At 36.9% G+C, this 21569-nt stretch overlaps 1 protein-coding gene across 1 annotated transcript in view; it reads right to left on the bottom strand.

Moving 5' to 3' along the window:
* The window catches only part of LRRC7 (leucine rich repeat containing 7), a 103636-nt gene extending 88342 nt beyond the window's left edge, over nucleotides 1-15294 (bottom strand). Inside the window, exons 1-5 of the mRNA XM_059821792.1 lie at nucleotides 15097-15294; nucleotides 9129-9246; nucleotides 8143-8221; nucleotides 7309-7398; nucleotides 4215-4271 (exon numbers count right to left, since the gene is read on the bottom strand). Of these exons, the coding sequence (XP_059677775.1) occupies nucleotides 4215-4271; nucleotides 7309-7398; nucleotides 8143-8221; nucleotides 9129-9246; nucleotides 15097-15285 (533 nt within the window). The 5' untranslated portion in view covers nucleotides 15286-15294. The remainder of the gene's footprint in view (nucleotides 1-4214; nucleotides 4272-7308; nucleotides 7399-8142; nucleotides 8222-9128; nucleotides 9247-15096) is intronic.
* Nucleotides 15295-21569: the final 6275 nt, after the last annotated feature.

The following is a 21569-nucleotide window of genomic DNA, read 5'->3' as shown; positions in this document are numbered from 1 at the left end:
CGGAAAAGGATGTTGAAGAGAAGAGGTTTACAGTCACCAGGTTACTCAGATCCTGCCAGGTAAGTGTTGATCACTGCCACAAACAGGACTGAGGGCAAGACAGGCCCTTGGTGGGACCTGTGGGACTTGTCGGTCTCCTACCACAGTTCTCTAAGTGGTTCCTCCCTTGGCAGGCTCCTCTTTTCCCGCATCTTCCCATCCAGGTTGAATTACAGCCTTATCCAGCAGGATAGAAAGCTGGGAATTACATCTCTCCACTCTGAGAAATGACTCAAACACAGAATAATTAAACACTGAAGCACAAACTGCCTCATTCAAAACCCATTGAAGGTAGTGGGAATCTGGCCACTGATTTTAATTGCTTCAGTTTGGGTGCAAAATGACTGAAAACATCCCTGGCAATTGGAAAGCCTCACCTGTAGCTTCAAATACATATTCAGTAGGGTTGTATTACAGAACGGAACGCCACGGTGCTATCAGGAGCCGCAGTCTCTAAAACACCATCCCGAGCTATTACACAGTAATATTAATGTTTTTACAGTGAGTAAAGATCAAGTACAGTTTTACCCAAACAGAATAATAAAAATTATCTTGGTTCTTCACGCCAACAGACAACCTTGTGATCTAGGTGGCAAAATTGTTCAAACATAAGAAACTTGGTCAGAATCTCACAAATGCTCTGAAACGTTTAACAGAAATTCAAGAGAAAAAACACAGATCTTTCTATTTTTGTTGCACAAATTAAAGCTATAATAAAATATTAGAAATTATTTGCAATATTGGCCAGAGTTTTCCAAATATTTCTAAATGCTCAAAAGATCCTGGAAACTGGTATCAATAATAATCTTTGATCAAACCATGTAAGAGAGAAAACAAATTACTGAATTTATAAAACAGTATTGTGAAGATCTATAGACTCAACATACAAATATTTCCAGTATGTTAAAAATATTTGCAAGCCTAGTAGTATTTTCTGAAGAGAAAGTACTGCTGACAGAAAATAGGAACATCCTGCAACATTTTCATTTGAAGAGCAACATATGTCTCCAGCCCTGTATGATACGCCAAGACAGTGTTACTTTAAATGTTTGGTATGCCTGTCAGAAGAAATCAGAAGAATCTTCAAAGCATTTTATGAACAATGCTTCACTAATTTTCTATCAGGAAAGTGTCTGGGAATACAGTGGTATGTTTGGACATGTTTTAGATGCCGTAAAATTACGTCAACAAATTCAGCAAAGGGAAGCTCTCATTTTTTAATGCAAGATGTATTAAAGAGGGACACTTTGGAGATCTATGCTCTGGTTAGAGAGCTACTTTTCAGCCACCTGTTGTTAGTATTTACTTAACCTCATGTTGTTGTAAATAATTTTAGAACATTTTGCATTCAGTTACTATGGATACATTTTACAACAATCTTGATTGTTGAGTTAGTATGAAATATAGCAAAATTAGAGCTATGGTAAACACAAAGCACATTTAATTCCTGTTTATGTCAAAATGCTAAATGTTTCCTTTCAAAATTCTTTATACATATATTTTATAGCTCAGAACAGGTGAAAGAATATGATCTGCTTTTTGATAACATCTTTTAAGTTGCACTTCACATGGTAATAGTACTGAGCAGAAGTTACTTAAAACAGTCTTACAGTACATTTCACATCTATTTAAAAGCCAAATTACAATATTGAAATTATTTATTTGCCTTCCTTTTCATGTCTTTTCTTACGTTAGAACTACTGGACAAGCTGCCAACATAATGAGGTTATCTTATTCATGGTATATCTAATAAATTGTAGGACAAGAAAGCAAGCCTTTAGTATATATCGGAAAGACCTGCCTCATCTGTTTTGCAACTAGATTGTAAAATATATTCTGATTTATATTACTGCATTTGTTTTCCTAACTGCAGATGGTTCTACTGTAGACACAGTTTCTTGTCACAATTTTCCTTCTCTTATTGGCTGAGAAAATAAAACAGTCTGGCATTTAATGCTTTCCTCTTTCCCTGTAAAGCCTCAACGACATACCGATACTGCTTTAGCTCCACCTGCCACACTACCCTGCCTGCGTTCGCCCACGGCCTCACCGCTCTCCTCCTCCGACCTCCCACACCCAGCCCCGATCTTCCCAGGCCCACTCCAGGATGCAAAGAGACGCTGCTTTAGCTGAGTAGCTACTGTCTTTTTATAAGAGGTCAAATTCACTCTCACTAGGAAGCAGGACACGTATCCTCTAAACTAACACTCTGTCATACATGTTCACTCCTGCCCATCCATTATTCCGTGCACCTTTTTTTTGCTTGCAGAGAAAACTGCTCTACAGGACAAAAGAAGCCCAGGAATGCGTAGATCTCCCACTTTTGTCCCAGTTGATGCAAAAATGACCTTGTCAACTTTCTTCCTCTTCCTTTATTTCATAACATAGGTGTCCCTCTTACCTAGCAGTTTTAAGGATAGCATTTGCATAAGCAAAACCTTTTATTTCCAGTTCATCTCAGTAGTATATAGCAAAGCCTTCTGCCACAGCAGAGAACAAACACGCCTACAAATAACGTTTCCCTTGGTTACGGGAATCAAAGAACTTCCTTACTTTCAGAATCATACAGTGGGAAAAGTCACGCTCAGCTACCTTAACACACTTAGCGCTACTGAAACCAAGATGCTACTACGCTTAGGTATGAATCTTCCAAACACTTGCCAAACTTGACAAAATTTGCCTGTTAAATACCATCTACCACAGAAGAAAAAAAAAACATTTTTATGAGTAACAATGGCACACACAATCCCAATCTTGCTCCCACTGAATTCAGTAACAAGTCTGTTATAATCTTCAGTGGGATTAGAATTAGGCCAGAAATACAAAAATGCTCCATTTGATCAAAATTATTCTGTTTTGGAATTGCGATTCTTCAGTCATAGCACGCACACATCCATTTATTCTGACAAGCACCTTCTGCATGCAAAGACTATGCAATTCCCTTCTAAAGAGACTGATGTTTAAGAGGCAGTTAGATAACATGAATATACTACAGCATGTATATACATTTCAGATGATAAAGACCTCAAAGGCTGCAAATCTGCTGTCCTGAACAGGTCTCAGTTTTAAATGCAGATCAACACTTTGGTAGCAGATTGAAGCTTTTTTTGGTTTTTCAAAATAGCAAATGTAACTCAGAACAGAGGAAATAGAAAGCTTATACAAAAAAGTTGTTTCAACTGATATAAAGAATATTGCCTTTAACATAAAAAATAGCTTTCCTTTAAGAAAGAAAAGTGCTGTGGACAAAAGCCCCCAGGAAGTGGTAAAAATGTCACTATATCCCATTACAGGCAAAATACCTGTGCAGCAGATTTTGATAAATGCATGCTTGCTAAAAAGGGTGCCCTTTTAAAATGAGCTAAGTAATAGGCACGTCAGTATTAGCAACGTTTCATAAACACAGTCTCTTGCCACCACTATAAGTCTCACTTATAATGGGGACATACAACCCCCGTTTATAACAATCCCCACATCCATGGATATTTTTTCATTGGTTAGGATCCTTGTTACAGAAAACAATTATATAATGCTGGTCTCAATACAAAAACATATTCCTTGCTTTATGCAGTGCAACTTCCTATATTTAGCATGGGAAATGTATAAATTTATTTTTCATTTCTTCACTGTTTCCTTTTCAAAATACCATTTAAATGTTGGTGAAATTATAACAACTTTCTTTTTTGGTAAATAGTACCAAGAAACACTACCAAATTGACATTTCTTCAATATTCTGATGATACAGTTTTCTAAATGGTATTGTAAACCACCAAATACATTTAACTTCTGTACAGATCATATGGGGAGATTGTTCTACTGAGGTTACACGGAGTATGCTTTCAGTACATCAGATTACTTCTTGACGAGGAAAATACCGTCAAATAATCACTGACCAGGGTTCTCTCATATGTTGTTTTCCAATTTTTTTTTACATCTTGTATCTCAAAATGTCACGTTATAGATTTTGGATATTGAGTTACAGTCAGCTAATGTACCAGTCTCCATCTTCCATTATACGTTCACTTTTTGCTAAAAACCTTCAGTAAAATTTCTTTAAACCAAGGAAAAAAGAACTCTTAACAGAAATGACACCATTGCATTGCTAACAATAAAAATACTTTGCACTTTTGGAAATTTCAGGTGAAAGAGACTTATGTAAATATCCAATCACTTACTTTGGTAGAGTTTTCAAGTGATTTTCTCTTAACTCCAAAATTCGCAATTTGACAAGTCTAGAAATATGATAGAAAATAGTTAGTTCATTCAATGAATTAGTTCAGGAATTCAGAAGAATTATTTGAAACTACTTATTTCAACAAAAAAAGAGGCTGCCTAATGCACAATAGTAAGATGCCCAGTTATTGTGGGGCTGAATATGATACAAAATGTATTCAGAACCACATAGCTTCACGTAAGGACAGATAGCTTCAGATAAGGACGTATCTGTCCTTACCTGAACTCTTCTGAAAAACTTTGACATCTCTCAGTTTTTCACAGTAATTCTAAACTATTTTTATTAATTAATCAAACAAGGCAAACACAGTAAAAGTTAATTTATCTCAAACATTTCCAGACCTATTAGAGGATTAAAAGCAACTGCTATTTAGTTCACAACTTCCTTTTGCTTTTTTTGAGCACTGAGTTCTACAACTCCACACAGGCAGACCAATACTACAGAACAGATCTCCATTGACTTTACTGTATTTTAAACAGAAGTAGGAGATATGCTTAAGTGTTGGCATAAATTAGAACCTATACACAACAGTATTTCATAATTCCACATCATTGTGCAAACTCTAACTGGCAATATTATTTAAGCCATAGCAATAAATTTCATGAAGTAGCATAATGGGGAGGAAGGAGGACACATCAGGTAAAGGATGAAGAAACTAATGTATTAGAGTTCCAGAATTTGGGGCAGTATTGTCTAATTACGCATATTGTCTAGGAAGATGATCTGATAAACATGAAAGGATTTTGATTCACGTCACCCTTTTGCCGGTTCTTTAATCCCAAATTATAATCAATGTGGGGAGGAAAAGAAAGAGGATATAAACCCAAAAGGACGAACAAGGTCCTTTCCTCTTAATCTCAAATTGTACAACTCCACTCACACAAAATCTGCAGTATCAAATGAACTATTTTTTGGAGGTACATTCAATGCATGAGCTGACCATGCCTAGGATTGCTCAAAGCCTACGTGAAACTGAGCAGTTCTGCATATCTGATTTGTAATTGTATCATTTCTGAAGAGAGATGTCAGCCAGAGTCATATTATTAAAGCTTTTAGGCTGAGATCATAGTTTCTGAATGTGAAGGAATTTTATTGAGGAACTTTATGGTGAGTTCGAACGATTTCATTAATACTTCTTTTCATATTACTCTGTCTCTACAGTCCAGGTCCTTTAGTTCCAGAAGTCTAAATATGTGAGAAAAGTTGAAAAAAAATACAACAAAGCTGTAAATAGTTCTCTGTCCAGCATAACACCAGTTTTCTGTTTCATGGAACCTCAGGCTTCCCAATGTTATGCTCTTCTAGAAAACTATGATTTTATCTTTTTCCTACCAAATAAAGCAGAAAACATTTCAAGTCCTATAGTTGTGTGTAACCAGGACTAAAAAGAACAACTTTAAATGAGAAATGTGTAGAGACGTTTACGTGATGCTCAGGTAGACTCCACTCCTGAGTTTATTCATATGGCTTAATGAGACTATGACAGACTAACTGAATATTACAGTACCAGAAGATATAAAAAAACACTAAAATTTGGAGAAGAACAATAAGGGAGATACAGTTAAAGAGCTACGTGTGGCTAGTAAAAACAGAAAAAAGAGCAATGTCTATACGCTGATGTGGGAAGTTTTGGAAACATGACAAGGATTTGTAAATGCAAGACACCAAATAGATAATACAGGAGCAGAATAATAATAAAGGAGTAACAACCGCAACTGGAACTATGTAATTTCATTTAGATAAAATATACATTTGTAAAAGAAAAAAGAAAAAGGTTAGTGCTTTCTGCTAAAAGATTTAGAATACTAGATGTGTCCTTAAGCAACAAAGATTATTAGACAAAGTACCAGCAAGGCTTTAGAAGAGCCTAATGAATATAAACACTACACATCTGATAAATTGCAGGGTATTTAACATATTTATTTTTCCTTGACATTTGAACACAATCTCTGATTCCAAACCGCAGAAGCAGGCTGTCTTAGGATTTACTCTGATATTTCAAACTTGTCAAATGCAAACAATGACAATTTTTCTTCCTCTTTCTTCAACCAGGCATTTTCGAAAAAGTATTCCAGCGTAAAGCCCAGACTCAGCTCTGCGTCAGTGACAGGCCCCTCAAGTGAATGCTGATAAAGCAGCACTTTCTATTTCTCAATGCCTGAGCATACCAATGTCATTTCCAACGCAAATTATGTCACCTCAGTATTAATTTTGGAGTGCTGAGTTGATGTTCCCAGTTGAACGATAAAACATACAGGTAGCTGAATGGACCAGGAGGAAAATAATACTAGGTGAATTCTGTAACACCACCATATATTTTCTCTGCTAATCCTTCGAGCTGTTTGCTCAACTGGACAATCCGAGGGCAGAAAGGCTGACCATGCCCTCACCAGTGTAAACGGGACATTTCTGCCAGACCTGTGCAGTGTAAGGATCCATTGGCTTCTACTGCCCTCTTAAATGGCTATGGCAATTTGTGTCAACTTTAGTTTCTCCCCCTCCTCTGCTTTGTCCTTATCTAACACGTTTTGGCTCAGTTTCTTCTGCATTTATTTTTACTCTCATTCTACATCCTTTCTGCTCTGCTGTCTTTTGAATCTTCTCTCTTGTTCTTGCTTTCACATTTTCCCTATGGCTACTCCACCACTCTCAGTCATTTCTTTCTTCCTTTCTGACTCACAACACTTTTTCTTTCTGTTCATTTTTCAGTAGGCACAGACCACATTGTTATTTTTTGCCCTTGCCACAATATAATAACACATTTGATCACAGACAGGTCTCTTCTTCAATTTCTGTTTCTTCTCACCTTTTCCCTAAACCACCAAACTGCATCACTTCATCATAAAATTCTTGCTGACATAGCATTCTCTCTAATAACAATCATTCATCAAAATAGGGCTGAAAAGCCAAAATCTCTTTGTTCTTTTTGTTTTGCTTTGTTTTGTTTTTAAAAAGAATACAGCTTTAAAATGGTCCCTTAAAGCCCAAACTGGGTTCATATGAAAGAGCGATGTGCTTTGATGACTAATTCTTACCTTCCAAAGTTAGCTGGAAGAAACTCCAAAAAGGCATCATTTAGATAGAGCTGGGTCAAATTTAGAAGTTGTGTGAAGCCATCTGGCAGCCTAAAAAAAAACAGTTAAAAGCTTAATGCTCACACCGAAGTTGCTATGGAAATAATAACAATGTATATTTAGAAAGAGAAAGATGACTTTCTTTCTCACCTTCTTTTTCTACCCAAATTCTCAAGAAAAACTTACTTGTTACAGACAACGTATTTGCCTGTTCTCATCTTTTCCACGTTGCTATAACCACAGGAAATTCAAATGCCTGGCACATTCAAGTTACATCAGCCTTTTTTCCCTTCCTAGCTGAGGGTTTTAAGCCAAAGGTGTTTTCTTTCTTTCTATCTATCTCTCCTTGTTTTTTTAAACTGAAATAATAAAATTTCATCCTTTCATCTCCTTAACTCCGTTTTATAAATCATGGGATTACAACACAGATTTTTTGTGACTATTATCACAATTTTTTGGAGGGAGTAAGGGTTGCCGAAGTCCCAAGAGATTACAGCATGTGAGGATGCAGCATGGCTTACTTCCCAAATACATACAGCACCAGCCCCCTGTGTTTAAAAGGCTGCATCACATGGACTGCTTGGCCAGCACTTTCTTTACTATGTGGAAAGACGCCACATTTGTTACACAGTACACAGATCTTTTCACGGATACATCAACCCTGGATTTCAAACAATTAAAAAGAAATTTAGATTAATCCTGCAAATAAACATGATACAATGCCTTTAAGTTTTAGTTCACTTTGCGTAAATTTTCTGCACTTGGAGTAAACAAACACAAGCTACTGATACTCACTTAGACACTGGATTGACACTGGCTTCAATAATTGTTAAACACTTACAACATTTAATATTTTCAGGAAAATCTTGAATTCCTAAAAAAATATTGAAAGAAATATTATACACACATAAAAAACTGTTCAACTCATTTTGTTCATAAATGAGTTCATTTGGCATTTTCAGATCAGACTTAAGCTATAACAGGAAGAATACATAGATTTTAGTACTATAGTCTAAATGATGATACTTAAGCACTAAATAAATACACCAGAACAGATAACATACCTTGTACTAAACCTATTACACTAATGCTTGATTTATACAATCTTCTAGAGTTAAATAGTGACATCATTTGTACTGATATTTGTGTCCGTCATTTCTCTCTGAACTGCTTATCTTTTTCTTCTTTGCCTCCTTCTCTTCTTGGGAGAACATACATATAATCCTGAGAGTCTCTAGGCCTATACTGATAATAAATTTTTAAAAATTTTCAAGAGTGCCTAAGCCTCGTTTTCAAAACAAAGACACTTAAGTTCAGACATGCAAAGGTTTTTAGGCACATAAATATGTAAACGCATAATTTGGGAATGCACATCAGCAAATTTGTTACTGGCTATATAAGTCCTCGTAGTTGTTTACCTGCACCCCTATATGCTTAAATACATTACACAAGAGCCCAGTAAGTATTAAGCCGCTTTGGAAAGCGGAATGGTTCTTAAGTGCACTGAAAAATGATCTCCCACTCCTATTTCTAACACTTCTCGGTCACAAGTCATCACGGGATACTATGCTAAAGCAAGCTCTATGGTTTTTTTAGAGAAAAGTAAATGAGGTCGATATCTGCCCAGACTTCTTGAAAGTGCCAGACAGGAAAACAGTACATAAACTATAAAAAGAGCAAGTGTTCTAGAAGACAAGTTTGTTAATCATTAGGAATTAAAAATTCATTTTTGTTCATATTCATCACAATTCTTTAAAATACTTATACTTTTGATCTCTTACCATTTTTACTGATATCAAGTTCTTTGAGATTAACTAAGCTAGCAATAGTGGTTGGCAGACTTGAAAGGTCATTGTCTGGTATACTCAGTTTGCGTAAAGCTTGACAGTTGAACAGTTGCTGTAACATAAAAAGATACTTTACAGTGTTTTAGGAAAAAGATCAGTTTGAAATCATTATTTATACACAAAAGCAACAAATACCACAAAAATGCATTTGTTACATTAGAATTCAATAATAAAAAAATATTTTGAAAAGCCCTTATTTGAGAAGACATTCTTCCAGGCTGCTCAGTATCATAAACACAGCTTATACACAGTTGACAAGAACAACCAGAACAGTTGATTGGTAGCAGGAACGTTCAAAAAGAGCTTTCTGTCAAAAGCTGCATACTCATTGCAATCAACATTTGGTAGGTACATGGTATTTCACCTGTGTCATATCAATTGAAATTTTTTTGTGGCTTGTGGTAAATTAAAGTATTTGATTTTATAATTTAATTTCATAATAGATTTTAAAATATCTTGACTGCATGCAGGAGAAATTTGCTATCTTCAAGAAACAAAACGCTTTGAAATTATCAAAATGTTAAGTTCTTTAAATCTCCCCCAAAATTCAGGACTTGATTCTAATTTTTAATTCAAATTCTATAAAATGTCAGAATTACCATGCAAAAACAAATCCTCCTTTCAACCTGAAGTAATCAATAAATCATGTTGAAAGCACCTATTTAACATCGCTGTTTTCCTCAAGAAATACCACTGTCACATACAACACCATACACATGTAAAAATTAGTAAAACAACCATATAGGAGAAAGCAGTCATGAAAAACAATTTCACGTTTAGGTACATTGCATTGCAAGGTTAGAGGTGCCGTATATGAAGAACAAGCAGGTGTATTTTTTAGATAGAGTAGCTTACAGCTTCTTCAAGCCCAGCGTGCTAGCAGGTGTAAGAGGAGAATGCAATAGAATTGCTTGGCTCATTTACTGCCATGCTCCACATTCCCCAGCGACAGTACTGTGGAAAATGGACGGTTAGGAGGAACAGGGAAGGGTCAGGCATGGCTGCCTGCCACAGTGGTACGAACCCTGGGTTGCGCGCCCAGCACAGCATCATTGCAGCCGGCCTCCAACCCCCGGTACCAACGACTCCTGCTCTACCCACCACACCGGACAGTAGGGAAGACCTGCTTCACGTTACCCACTTTGTGGCTGCAGGCTCTAAAACCAGCACTCTTTTCAAGAGTTAAAAGTTACCAAACCCCGCAGGACGTTCTGCGAATATGAATTCATCAACTGGAACCAGAAAATTCAGTGGGTTCCAAAGAACAACTTCTCTTTGCAGGCATCTCAAAAGTGTTCTTCAAAGATTAGTGCTATGTTTACAAAAGATTTAGTCTTTTATTCTGATAAGGAAGTCTATATAGTCATCTACAGGCTATTTGAGAACGCGTAATAATTTGATTGCCTAGATGAAAAACTCAGCCAAGTATCCAGAGAGGAGAAAATTAACACACTAATGGCGTGCAAACGTCAACCTGGTACTTCACTTGAAGTAAATTTTAGGTCATTTTGAAACTGCATTTTTCTGCCGTAACTCATAATCCTTTAGAAAAATCCTTCTTTTTCTTCATGATAATTTGGTCTCAGAAAACTGAGAGGGAACCACATGAATTAAAAAAATACTAGGAATGAGAAGCACCACACCGCAATCACTATCAATTGGCACCAAATATGAAAAGGGTCTTTTTACTGAAAGACAACTTTTCAAAATGCCTTTGCAGCGACAGTTTTTTCAGATTTCCTCTTACATGAAACATACTTGTTAGTTCTCAAAATTGTGCCACAGCCGCCTCCCCACCACGCACCGGCTACCGCCAACGGTGGGCAGAGACATACAATGCGCTGCTACAGCCCAGCAGCCCCGCAGGAGTAACAAAGAGAACCGTCCCCGTGCTGGGCCCTGCGGTTCCCAACCTCATTTATAGGAAGAGCCAGAACATTTACTATACACCCGAGAAGCCAAACTGGGTTACACACCTCTGCTTGCAGACAAAGTTAAGAAAGGGAAATATCTCTCCAGAGAATGAGGAATTCCTTTGCAATGCATCTGAGAGCACCTACTTTTTCTCCTTTTTTAAGGAAGCACATCATTTTGGACAAGACTGGAAAGTAATGAAATTAATAGGCTTGAGGGTTTGCCCTTGAAATTTCTAGCCACATTACTGTGTGAGAACAGCTGTAGACATTAGTAATGTTCAGCATAGGGAACCTGCAGAATTTTGGTACATACACAGAATATACCATGCTATTATACTTGGAAAATTAAATTCACAGTGCATGTTCCCAGCCATTCCCCTGGAGAATTCTTCTTTTAAAAGCCTTGGAAGGCTTGGAACTTAAAATTTGGACAATATCTGAACAGATAACAAGGCTTTTGAACTGGTGAACGAAGAAATGTAATAAAAAATATTCCCTCTGGAGTAATTTTATAATGTACTGTTGTATCAGAAATAGCACCAGAGTGTGAATACAGGTATGTAGGTCCAAAATTGCCCACTTTTTTACCCGCTGGATTTTCAAACGGTGTCCTTTTCAATTTCTAGTGCTTTATGGCCTTGCCATCATGATCTTGATGTAATCACCATACTGTATGTCCATATACTACTTTTATTCCTTTCAGACTGGAAACCAAGTGGTGCTAATAGTGCTGTGATTTGAGTTGTAACAACGGGCTATTATTCTGCATATCTCAAGTTCTTGACTACACAGCAATAGAGGTTGTTGGCTTCCAGGGCCATTAGAGAACAATATGAAATCTCTGCTCTTTACTTGCCATAGGCATAACAGTGAACTAGATTGGCTAACATATCGGGGGGATCTGATGTCAGGATTACAAAGGAATCAGATTTCCTAGCTTTGCAGAACAGAAACATGATTGCTTATTGGCAGAACTAGAAAAAGTATTCAATGACTTTAGTGGGAACTATAACTTATATAGCAAATGCAACGCAAAAGAAAAATATAGTTAATTTATAATACCTACCCATCTAGGCGAGCTATACATTAGTGATCAGCTCAACACCGTTTGTATATTGGTTGTATTGTTTGTTCTCAGTGAGACAATTAAGCATTAAGATGTAGCCTCTAACTTCAGCAGCATATTAAGCATTACTGGTATCTATCTTACCAACACGTGAGATGGCGAAACACAGTGGCAGCTATTTCTAGAATTTGTTGTTAGAGATAGATTAATTTATCCGAAGTCATTAACAAGTAAACTAATTTTGTCCACTGCAAATTAGTCCATATTTTACTTTATATTTATAAGGGAAAGCTGCTGGGGATAATTTTCATCTCATTCATGTTTTTCTGGATACTGATTCCCAGTGACTCCACCTTCATTAAAATCAATATTCTTTTTTATTAGTCATTGATTCATTTGACTCATACAAATAGGGACATACTTGCAGCAGCACCTCATGATAACAGAGTCAAAGGCAAATAAAATAAAAGACTTGGCTAGATTTAGGGGAAAATAGAGAATAAGAATTATACAACAATCCTATAAATCCTTGAAAGAAAAGAAAAATATTATGAATTAGGAACCAGAAATCCATTTCCAATGAAGACAGCAGCAAAAAAGCATAACTACGATGCATAAAATGTAAGGTAAAATTTTTTTTAAAAACAGGCAGAATGAGTTTAATACATCAGTTTAATACAAAGTAATTTATTGGTTTCTAGTGTATCATATATCTAGGTAGATAAGGACTTAAGAGTTTTTACCCATGCTTTTTTCATTAAATTTTTAAACATGATAAAGTGTTCTGATGAGAGAAAATTTCAAAAGAGTATTGTAACTTCAGAGGCACATTTGGTAAATAACAGAAAATTGACAAAACAGATTTTCTCTGGAAGAAGTTATTTGAATTCGCATTTACAGAGAGAGGAAAGTTCTGCCTATGGTAGATCATAACGTGTAATACAAAAGTTAATGTTAAGTAATATGGTGCCATTTTAAGAAAAAAAATGGCATTTTTCTCTCCTAGAATATTAATTCAGTAGCGAAAAAAAGTTCAGACACATGCAGCAAAAAATATTTGAAGCAGAAAATTTGATAAAGAAATTATTTGGACTGTTTAATTTATGGTAATGATTAATAAAGGCTTAAGACAAAACATTATGAATGGTATAAAGAAAGCAAATTTACACCCCCATTAATCTTCTCTTATACAAGGCCAAGACTATGTTAAATGATGCATTTACCCAAACTTAAGACCGATTAAAAGGATTTCTTCAATACATAGTATTTGCTTCAAAATACTATTTATAACAAAGAAAAATGAGAGAAAAAGAGGTGCAAAAATAGAGTCCTATACATTTAAATCTCTCCAAGGCATGTATTTATCTGTTTTGTTTCACAAATAACAAATACAAACTAGGCAATACCACAAGGCAATGCAAAGGTTTCAGTAGCATGCACATTTCCGTTGTGACTGACACAACTATCACCTTCATCAATTGCATCATTTTGGATGCCTTACCTTTGGCCCTCAGTTTTTCCATATAAAATGCTGGCATATTGCTCTTGTTCTATGCCCTGATATATTTGTCTTCCATTACACACTGCAATTTAGTTTGAATACCATGGTGATGCATACTTTCAAGAGACACAAAACAAATATTCCAAAAAATCCCTAGCTGAATTAGACACTTCATATGTTCTTCAGTCTGATTCTTCAGTAGCGTAATTAAAATAGGCAAGGCTAACCATATATTATCATTTAAAGGGAAACAGTCCTGAAGGTATTAATTAGCAGTAAAATAGCCTCCACCACAATCCACTTCATATTTATGGGGACAGAAAAAATACCTGGTTCTCTGCTGTCCTTTCTAGTAGCAGGAGAGATAAGGCAGTTCTCCAGATCGTTTTTCTGTGACACTTAAAAGATTGTAGCTACCCTGTCTTACCATCTGTAAAGAATTTCTTGATGGAGTGAGCAATCGTAAGCAATGAACCATCATATCCGACTAAAGGAACTCCATGTAATGGAAAAAGTACGTTTTCTACATTTGTAAATACAATTTATATAGAGTCTCTATGCGGTGGAAGTAAGAAATATGTTGAGAGATGATGAAGAATGGATTGCAGTGGAACAATGTTTAATTAAAGACGTGTAAGCATCTTTCATTATTGTTGAGAAAAATTCAATTAAGGAATGGATTACATTACTTCATGCTTCATTATGTAGCTAGCACCTACTATTAATTGGTTTTTCCACTACCTTGCCCTCTTTTGTTTCCAGAACGTTTAAGTTACAGTAACTTTTAATTCTCTATAGTAAACATTAATCAACAGAAGAACAGATTTAAAGATTCGACAAAAGAAGTTTTACACAGGAAGGATAACTTAAGTAATCTTATTGCCGGACCTCATTTGCAGTTATAAAAATATTACTCAGATTGTACTGGCATTTCTCCCACAGGATAAACGGCTTATCCTGACAAAGAGCCTGTTTTTAAAAGCAGTGCAACAGAGGGTCCAAACGTGAGATCATCTACCCCATGAATTAGCGTACTCCTGGTCAAGGCATCAAGTGCCATATTAATTACTTGTTGTGCAAGAAGTACCTCTTTTGAACAATTGTTAATTTCCCAGCGTAAGACTTTGCTGGCTGCCCCCTCTTCTTGTGCTGTGAAGCAAGGAGAAGTAGGCGGCCCTACTCCTCCCCACGCAGTACCATCTGCAAGAACAGTGTCTCAGCTGTTCGGGCCCTTCAGAGAGGGCAGAAAAAAAAATGTAAAAATGTAATTGAATCTCTAGAGTTAATCGCCATGACTCTTCAAACAGCAAGCAGCTCTCCTGGTCAAGAGCAAGCCCTACTTCAGAGTTGAAGCACATGCTGAATACACATTTCAGAACAGAACTTTGACATCTGTATTACAGGGAGAACACTGATTACCTTAGGTAGCTCTTCAATTTGATTGGCATCTAGGTAAAGCTCCTCTAATGTCCGTTCAAAGTTAAAAACCTCCTTTGGCACCTGCTGTAGGCCACAGTGAGAGTAATCTAACACTGAGACGATTTCTTCTTCACCACGAAAACACCGGCAGGGCACCAAGCGGCCGATAATTTTCCTTTTGGTTGTCATCTCCAAACAGCATACTGAAGGAAAAGGGGAAAAAACAGTTTTCTGAAACTATCAACATTTTGGGGACTATTCCTTTAGAATTATTATCAAGATTGCAGTCCATTAAATACAGTTTTTCCCGAGGGATATCTGTAGTCTGCATTCTGCACTTCTTATTCTACCTTTCTACAAAACATGAAAAAGTGAGATTTGCCAGCGGAATCACAAAATCCATCTCAATACATCATCTGTTCCCCTACACTGGTACAGAAGACAACATGCCAAGACCATCCACAACTGCTGCTTTCCTTAACGATGAAGATTAGCTGTGTAAATCCTACACATATGAACACGTTCCTCAGGCAAAGGACAAAATGACAATGTTTGTACTCCATGTTCTGGTGCCTTGCTCATTTTGGACTGGGAGTCCATTGAAGTGAACCATTTGGTTCTGAGTTGCCCTGACAAATGCCCCGCTGTATTGCACCTGATTTCTCTGCAATCGATAGAGTTCCTCAGCTTTCCACAGTTACTGCTGGAGTATATTCCCTGCGTTTTCAACCGTATGAATAAAGAAAAGGATATGTAAACTTAATTGGTTACAAAACTAGAACAAAAGTAACCCAAACCCAGAGAGTCTGTTCACCTGTTGTTCCTGCTTCTCTTATATTATCTTACTCTGTTGAAAACTCAGATAAGGGACTTAGCAGAAATACCATTAATTTTTCTGCAGTAAAATAAACGTCTGGGAAATTTCACCACAGTCTGTTCCCTAAATTCTTCTAATCTAGATGCCAAGTTCTGCAGATCTTCCTTGCATACACAGTTTGTATGAGCGCCTCTAACTCATGAGTAACAGTTTACACAATTCTATCTTACTATTTTTCAGTGCAATAAAAATACTTTAACTCACTACTCTTGAATTGAGAGAACACTCAATAAGCAGGTTTTATACATGTCAAGCAGTCTCTAAATCTGGAATAGATATTGACACTTTTAGAAGTTATTTTAACATGATTATAGATAAAGCAGGCTGTTCTGAAACATAGTACCACAAAGCCAAGAAGGGGTAAATCTTCAACTCTCATTTTCTAAACCACTTACAAGGTTTTGAGTTACACTTATGAAAAACACACACAAAATTAGTCCAAGTAAAGCAAAATAAAGCTCATCAGGATTCTCTTTCACAGGATGCCAGTGAAAACACAACTGTATATTCATGCAAAATATCAGTGGAGATAATTCATATTGCTTAAGCTATTATTTATCCAAAATGTAAGATTAAAAACAATAAATTAATTGGCCAGATAATGCTCCATTCATGGATCTCTGTGACTTTTTTTATCATGTAATACATTGATGTTTCGGAGGTAAATAAAATACCCAAATATTTTCTTTCCTTGTTTAAATTTTATTAGCACCTAATCTGCCTCTAGCAATCCCAATGAGATGAGCACACAAATACTGGCAGAACAAATACTGTTTTTTCATGTTCTGAAGAAGACTGAGATGTTGAAAGCAGAGTGCAGCTGTTACTCACTTGGCAGTGCCAATGACAGGCTTTCTGTTGGCTGATTTTGGCTTAAGGCTAAAGCTTAAAACCGGGAGAAGGGTATAGTAATTTTGTAATTCAGCTCGACCAGACGCCGAGTTTGTGGGTATAATATAAAAGCATCTTAATTACAGTCAGCTGATGCAATGAAAACATCTGCATAATACAGTGTACATAAATTTCTGAAAACGTAAAAATAGAACACTTACAGGTATGAAAAAAGGAGCGATTCATTTACAAGCTAATGAATCAGAAAATCTAAAAGCTTTATTTCAGTTCAACGGTACAGTCCACTGCAGAACACAAACAGCCACACAGCTAAAATTTAAGGATGCCACACGCCACTCAAATTTACTCTGTGAACTTTGATTTTACACGTTCTTCATCTAAATTCCTTACACCAGGAACACTAGATCCCCAGTCAGATTTCATACAGAACACTGTGGCTGGACCTGGATTCTTGGTTGGCACTCAGAAATTCCTGTGATAAGAAATGCTTATTTTGACATTGCCCCCAATTTCCCTTTGGCAATAAGGCTACTGCCTTTGCAGCTTCAAATCCGTTGGTCAGTTCCAAACACGTTTGTGAGGAAATTACTTTCATGGTCTTCTCAACTACAAAAAATTTTGCCTTTGTCACTTTTTATTTAAGGCAGGAAAAGTCCCAAAGCTCTGCTCCAAAGCCAGTCCAGGAGGAGAATGGCCCATCACACCAGAAGTGCTCCCAGTTCTCTCTCAAATCAGGGTTTTTTCTGATTACCGTGTTACCTGCTCTCTCCAAATCTTGTTCACTCTATCTGCTCTCACCACCACAGCCCATCACATGCAATCGGCTCGTCTGCTCTCGGAAAGTCTGTATTTGGATGCTGAAAGTGGCTTTGGCCATCGCTACTTAAAGTTGGTCACCCTGCACCGTGTTCTACCTGACTTTAGGATCATCTGCAGTTGCAGCAACTGCTGACTTCAGCAAACCTTCACACCTGGGAAGCAGCAAGGAAAAGAGGCAGAGCAATGATGAGAGGGAAAGCCGTCAACATCAGCAGGGCTGCAGAAGGTGTCACAGGGAGCGGATGGGAAGCACACAGGGGCAGGCAGCCTCCAGCCGTGCTCCTCTGCCTGGGATGCTCAGCTGAGGCATCCGGTCCTCTCCCTCCCCTCCTGAAGGAGCACCCCGTGTGCAGCAGAGCCGATGTCCTGCTGGAAAGGAGCCAGCTGCAGGACGCAGCCCCAGGGAAGGCAGCATAAACAACTCGCGGCCTCCCAACCTCTCTGCCTTGCCAGTACTTCCAGAATCCGAGCGCAGGCTAGAGCACGGCCATGGACACCAACCTGCACTGCATCTTTAGTTCCAGGGATCTGCCCAAATAGCTCATTTGAGCATGCAAGATCGAAACAGACAAAAACTCTAAAAGCATTGGTCACAGAATACGTACTTCGCAAGAAAAATGAAACTAGCGATCAAGCTGCACAGCCTCTTTGTATTCAAGCACAAGAAGCAGCATTTGCAACTCCGTATTTCAAACCTTGACACAAAAGAAATAAATGCCCTTGGAATATCAAATTATTTGTAGCTTTTGAAGCCATTTGAAGATAATGAACAATTGAACAGTGACATGTACTTCAAAAACCACTCAGAAAAACATTCTTCCCATAGGCATTACAAAGCACTTAGCTTTGCATTGTTCTCCTCTACTGTAGGCACCCACATAAAACAAACCCCGCGTTTCACTTTAATAGAAACCCAGAACAGTAACAGTATAATAAAACAGCTAGAAAGTGTACAAATAGTAAAGTGACAGAACTGTACTAAAAATAGCAGTTAAAAGAGTAAAAACATTTTTTGGAAGTTTTTTCTTTTGCTTATGTAAACAAAAGTGTTTCCATTATTGCAGTTCATAAAATTATCTATAATTTCTTATTCAACAGGAAATTGTTTTAAAAATTAGAAAGAAAAAAATGCAGAGGACAAACAGAAGTGATTTAATTACTTTGCCTTCCTTATAAGCTATGGTAAGACCCGATTGTCATGACCAATTAGGTTGGTGGGAGTAATTGGTTTTCTACTGGAATCGTCCTCTTCATGAAAAAAACCCCAAACCAAACCAGAATGTGATTTGGATAGGTGAGCAATCTGTATTTAAGAAAAGATCAATACTGGAATAAGAAAGTTACTTGAACCTGAATTATGGTGCATTGTTAAGATTTTGTGAGAAGAGTTGGAATGAAGTAGCTCCACTACAGAAACTGATGCTTATAGAATATTTGCTGGAAGGATGGCCATGGGAAACTATGAACTTAAACGTATCTTGGTAAGAAGTGGGTTTGCACGTGTCCATAGTTTGCTCCATTATTTAACCTTTGTCATTAAAAAGAAAACAAAGAAAGATGCTGAAAAACCTGTAAGAAAAATCCCTGGGATTTACATGGTTCTTTGCAATCATTTCAGAAAGCACCAGTACAGAACTAAAGGGCTGGTGGTACAACTGAAAGGAGTAAAATTTCATGGCCTGTGGACTAATGGTAATTCAAGCCGTTATTAATTTTGGTATTATTAATTCCTACCCTGGACTAATTCCAGCTTTGGTAATTATACTTTTCTTACCCACATTTTATTCCTGCACCACTTTCATAGAGCTTGTCTTTTGTTCTGATGGTTACTTACTGTAAGAGGATTGCTACTTGAGATCCTTGGGAACAAAATTTAAGTCAAATAGAGTCAACAGAAAGCCAGCCTCCCAGCTTTGGGAGGCTGAGTAACCACACGCATTGCTGTCTTATAAAATACCTTAATCCCTGTAAGTGACAGAGAAAGTCTTCCTCTTCCTCAGAGGAACACCAGTGCTTAGTACTTTTCCCCATTTAAACTAGGGAAAGAAATATAATTCACCATAGCTGAGTATTAGAGGTTATTACTCACCATATGTCACATGCTATACATTAAAGACTATACACTCTAGAAGATTTATATCACAGTCAAAAAAATCAAGGAATTTCAGGTTGTCAATTCAGTCTCACATCTAAGAGCACTAAATTTTCAAAATTCATCAGACCACACATAGAAATGCTCAGCAAGGCAGACAGCTATAAAGACCGTCCTGCAAAGGCACTGGGAACAGGGGGATTTTTTTCGAACGCAAAGAACTAGGATGAAATGTACCTGCTTTTTTTTTTGCGAATCTGCTTAAGGAAATTTATTAATGTCTTAACTAATAATTAATTCTATACAATTGCATTCATAAACTGTAATGTACCATTTTTCAACAATTCAGAAAACCAAAATGAAACACAAACACATTTTTCCCCACAGAAGCTTAAAAATGTTATGAACCGTTTTCTGCACACTTTTGAAAAATATACTCTTTCCTGAATTAGGTTAAAGAAACTATGAAAGAAGCCTTAATATAAATGCTATTTATCAGCTTCATGCAAGCATCTCATTATCATTGTCTGCAGTTTATTCTCTTGCAAAGAATATACTTAATCTAAGAAAAACAGTAGCTTTATGGAAATGAATTACAATAAAATCTAATCTCTTCTCAATTAATGGATCTTTTGTGCAGTAAACCCACTAATTCCTGTTTCTCAGTCATCACAAGAGAAGATGTTCTCCTCACCTATTTAAAAGACAGAAGCAAAGAAAATTGCTGTATGGCTCACAAAACTCTGATTTAAAGATGGAACAAAATAGCTCGACGAAGTTCAAAACTTCAGGTATCTTGAAAGAATGGGAGAGGCAACCATTTTCCTTTTGTCCCCTCACAAAGTAATTAAAAATTTGCTTAAAGAAAACACAACTAAAAAAAGCCATATTTCCCTGGAAATATTTTCATCTATTCAGTTTAGTTTTATCCTAAAATACGCAAAGTATTATCTTCAATGTGCTTTACTTTTCCATTAACAGTGTGAAATAACCAGTAAGAACATGCAGTAAGTGGCATTATTGGGCAAGCAATCTGAAGGAGTTGTAACATAAAAACTAGTTTCAAATTGCCTTTGGAATCCACTCAATTTCTTGTCAACAGTGCTTTTAAAATAAGAATTCCCAAATACTGTATTTGAAAGATCTGACTATAATTATGAAGTCAACTCTCGATGATCTTGGACCTGCAAAACTTCGAATGCCTATATTTATACACATGCTAAAAAAAAAAAACAACAAAAAAACAAAACTGAAAAAACAAACACCGAAAAACCAGGGTAGAAAGCACCGGTAAGACTTTGAGAACAAGCTCTGTGATTCATAGAAGCTTTGATTTACATCAGGCCAGCTGGCTTGCATCAAGCATGACAAGAACCACTGTTTCCATAAGGAAACCAGCTCCTAAAGTTATGGGTACTACTGAATTCCATGCAGCTCATTCTTTAAATGAATGCTATATAACCCTTCATTTAAATAACAGTCTGGACTTTACAATAATCAAATCAACCATAATTTTTAAAAACGGTTGCCTGTAGAAGACAGAGATTTGCCCTGACAAAGATGTAGCAGGTGTAATTTTTCCAGCATATTCTGCTGAAAGAACAATCTGAGTGAAAACAGATGAGAAATAATGGTGACACGGACATTATACATTTTTATTCCACTACACAGCCAGGCCTGATTACCTTCACGCAGCCTTAAGCCTGCTCTCCTGTTACAAGTTCCACAGGAGTGCTGTGTCTGAACGTGACTAGCGCTACAGAGCAGCTGCCCCATATATACGTGTTCTTCAAGCCCTCGGAAGTCTTCCCTAACAACAATTTTAAATCACTC

The sequence above is a fragment of the Gavia stellata genome, chromosome 10 (genome assembly GCF_030936135.1).
Source record: "Gavia stellata isolate bGavSte3 chromosome 10, bGavSte3.hap2, whole genome shotgun sequence".
NCBI lineage: Eukaryota > Metazoa > Chordata > Aves > Gaviiformes > Gaviidae > Gavia > Gavia stellata.
This window is presented reverse-complemented; position numbering and strand designations above follow the sequence as displayed.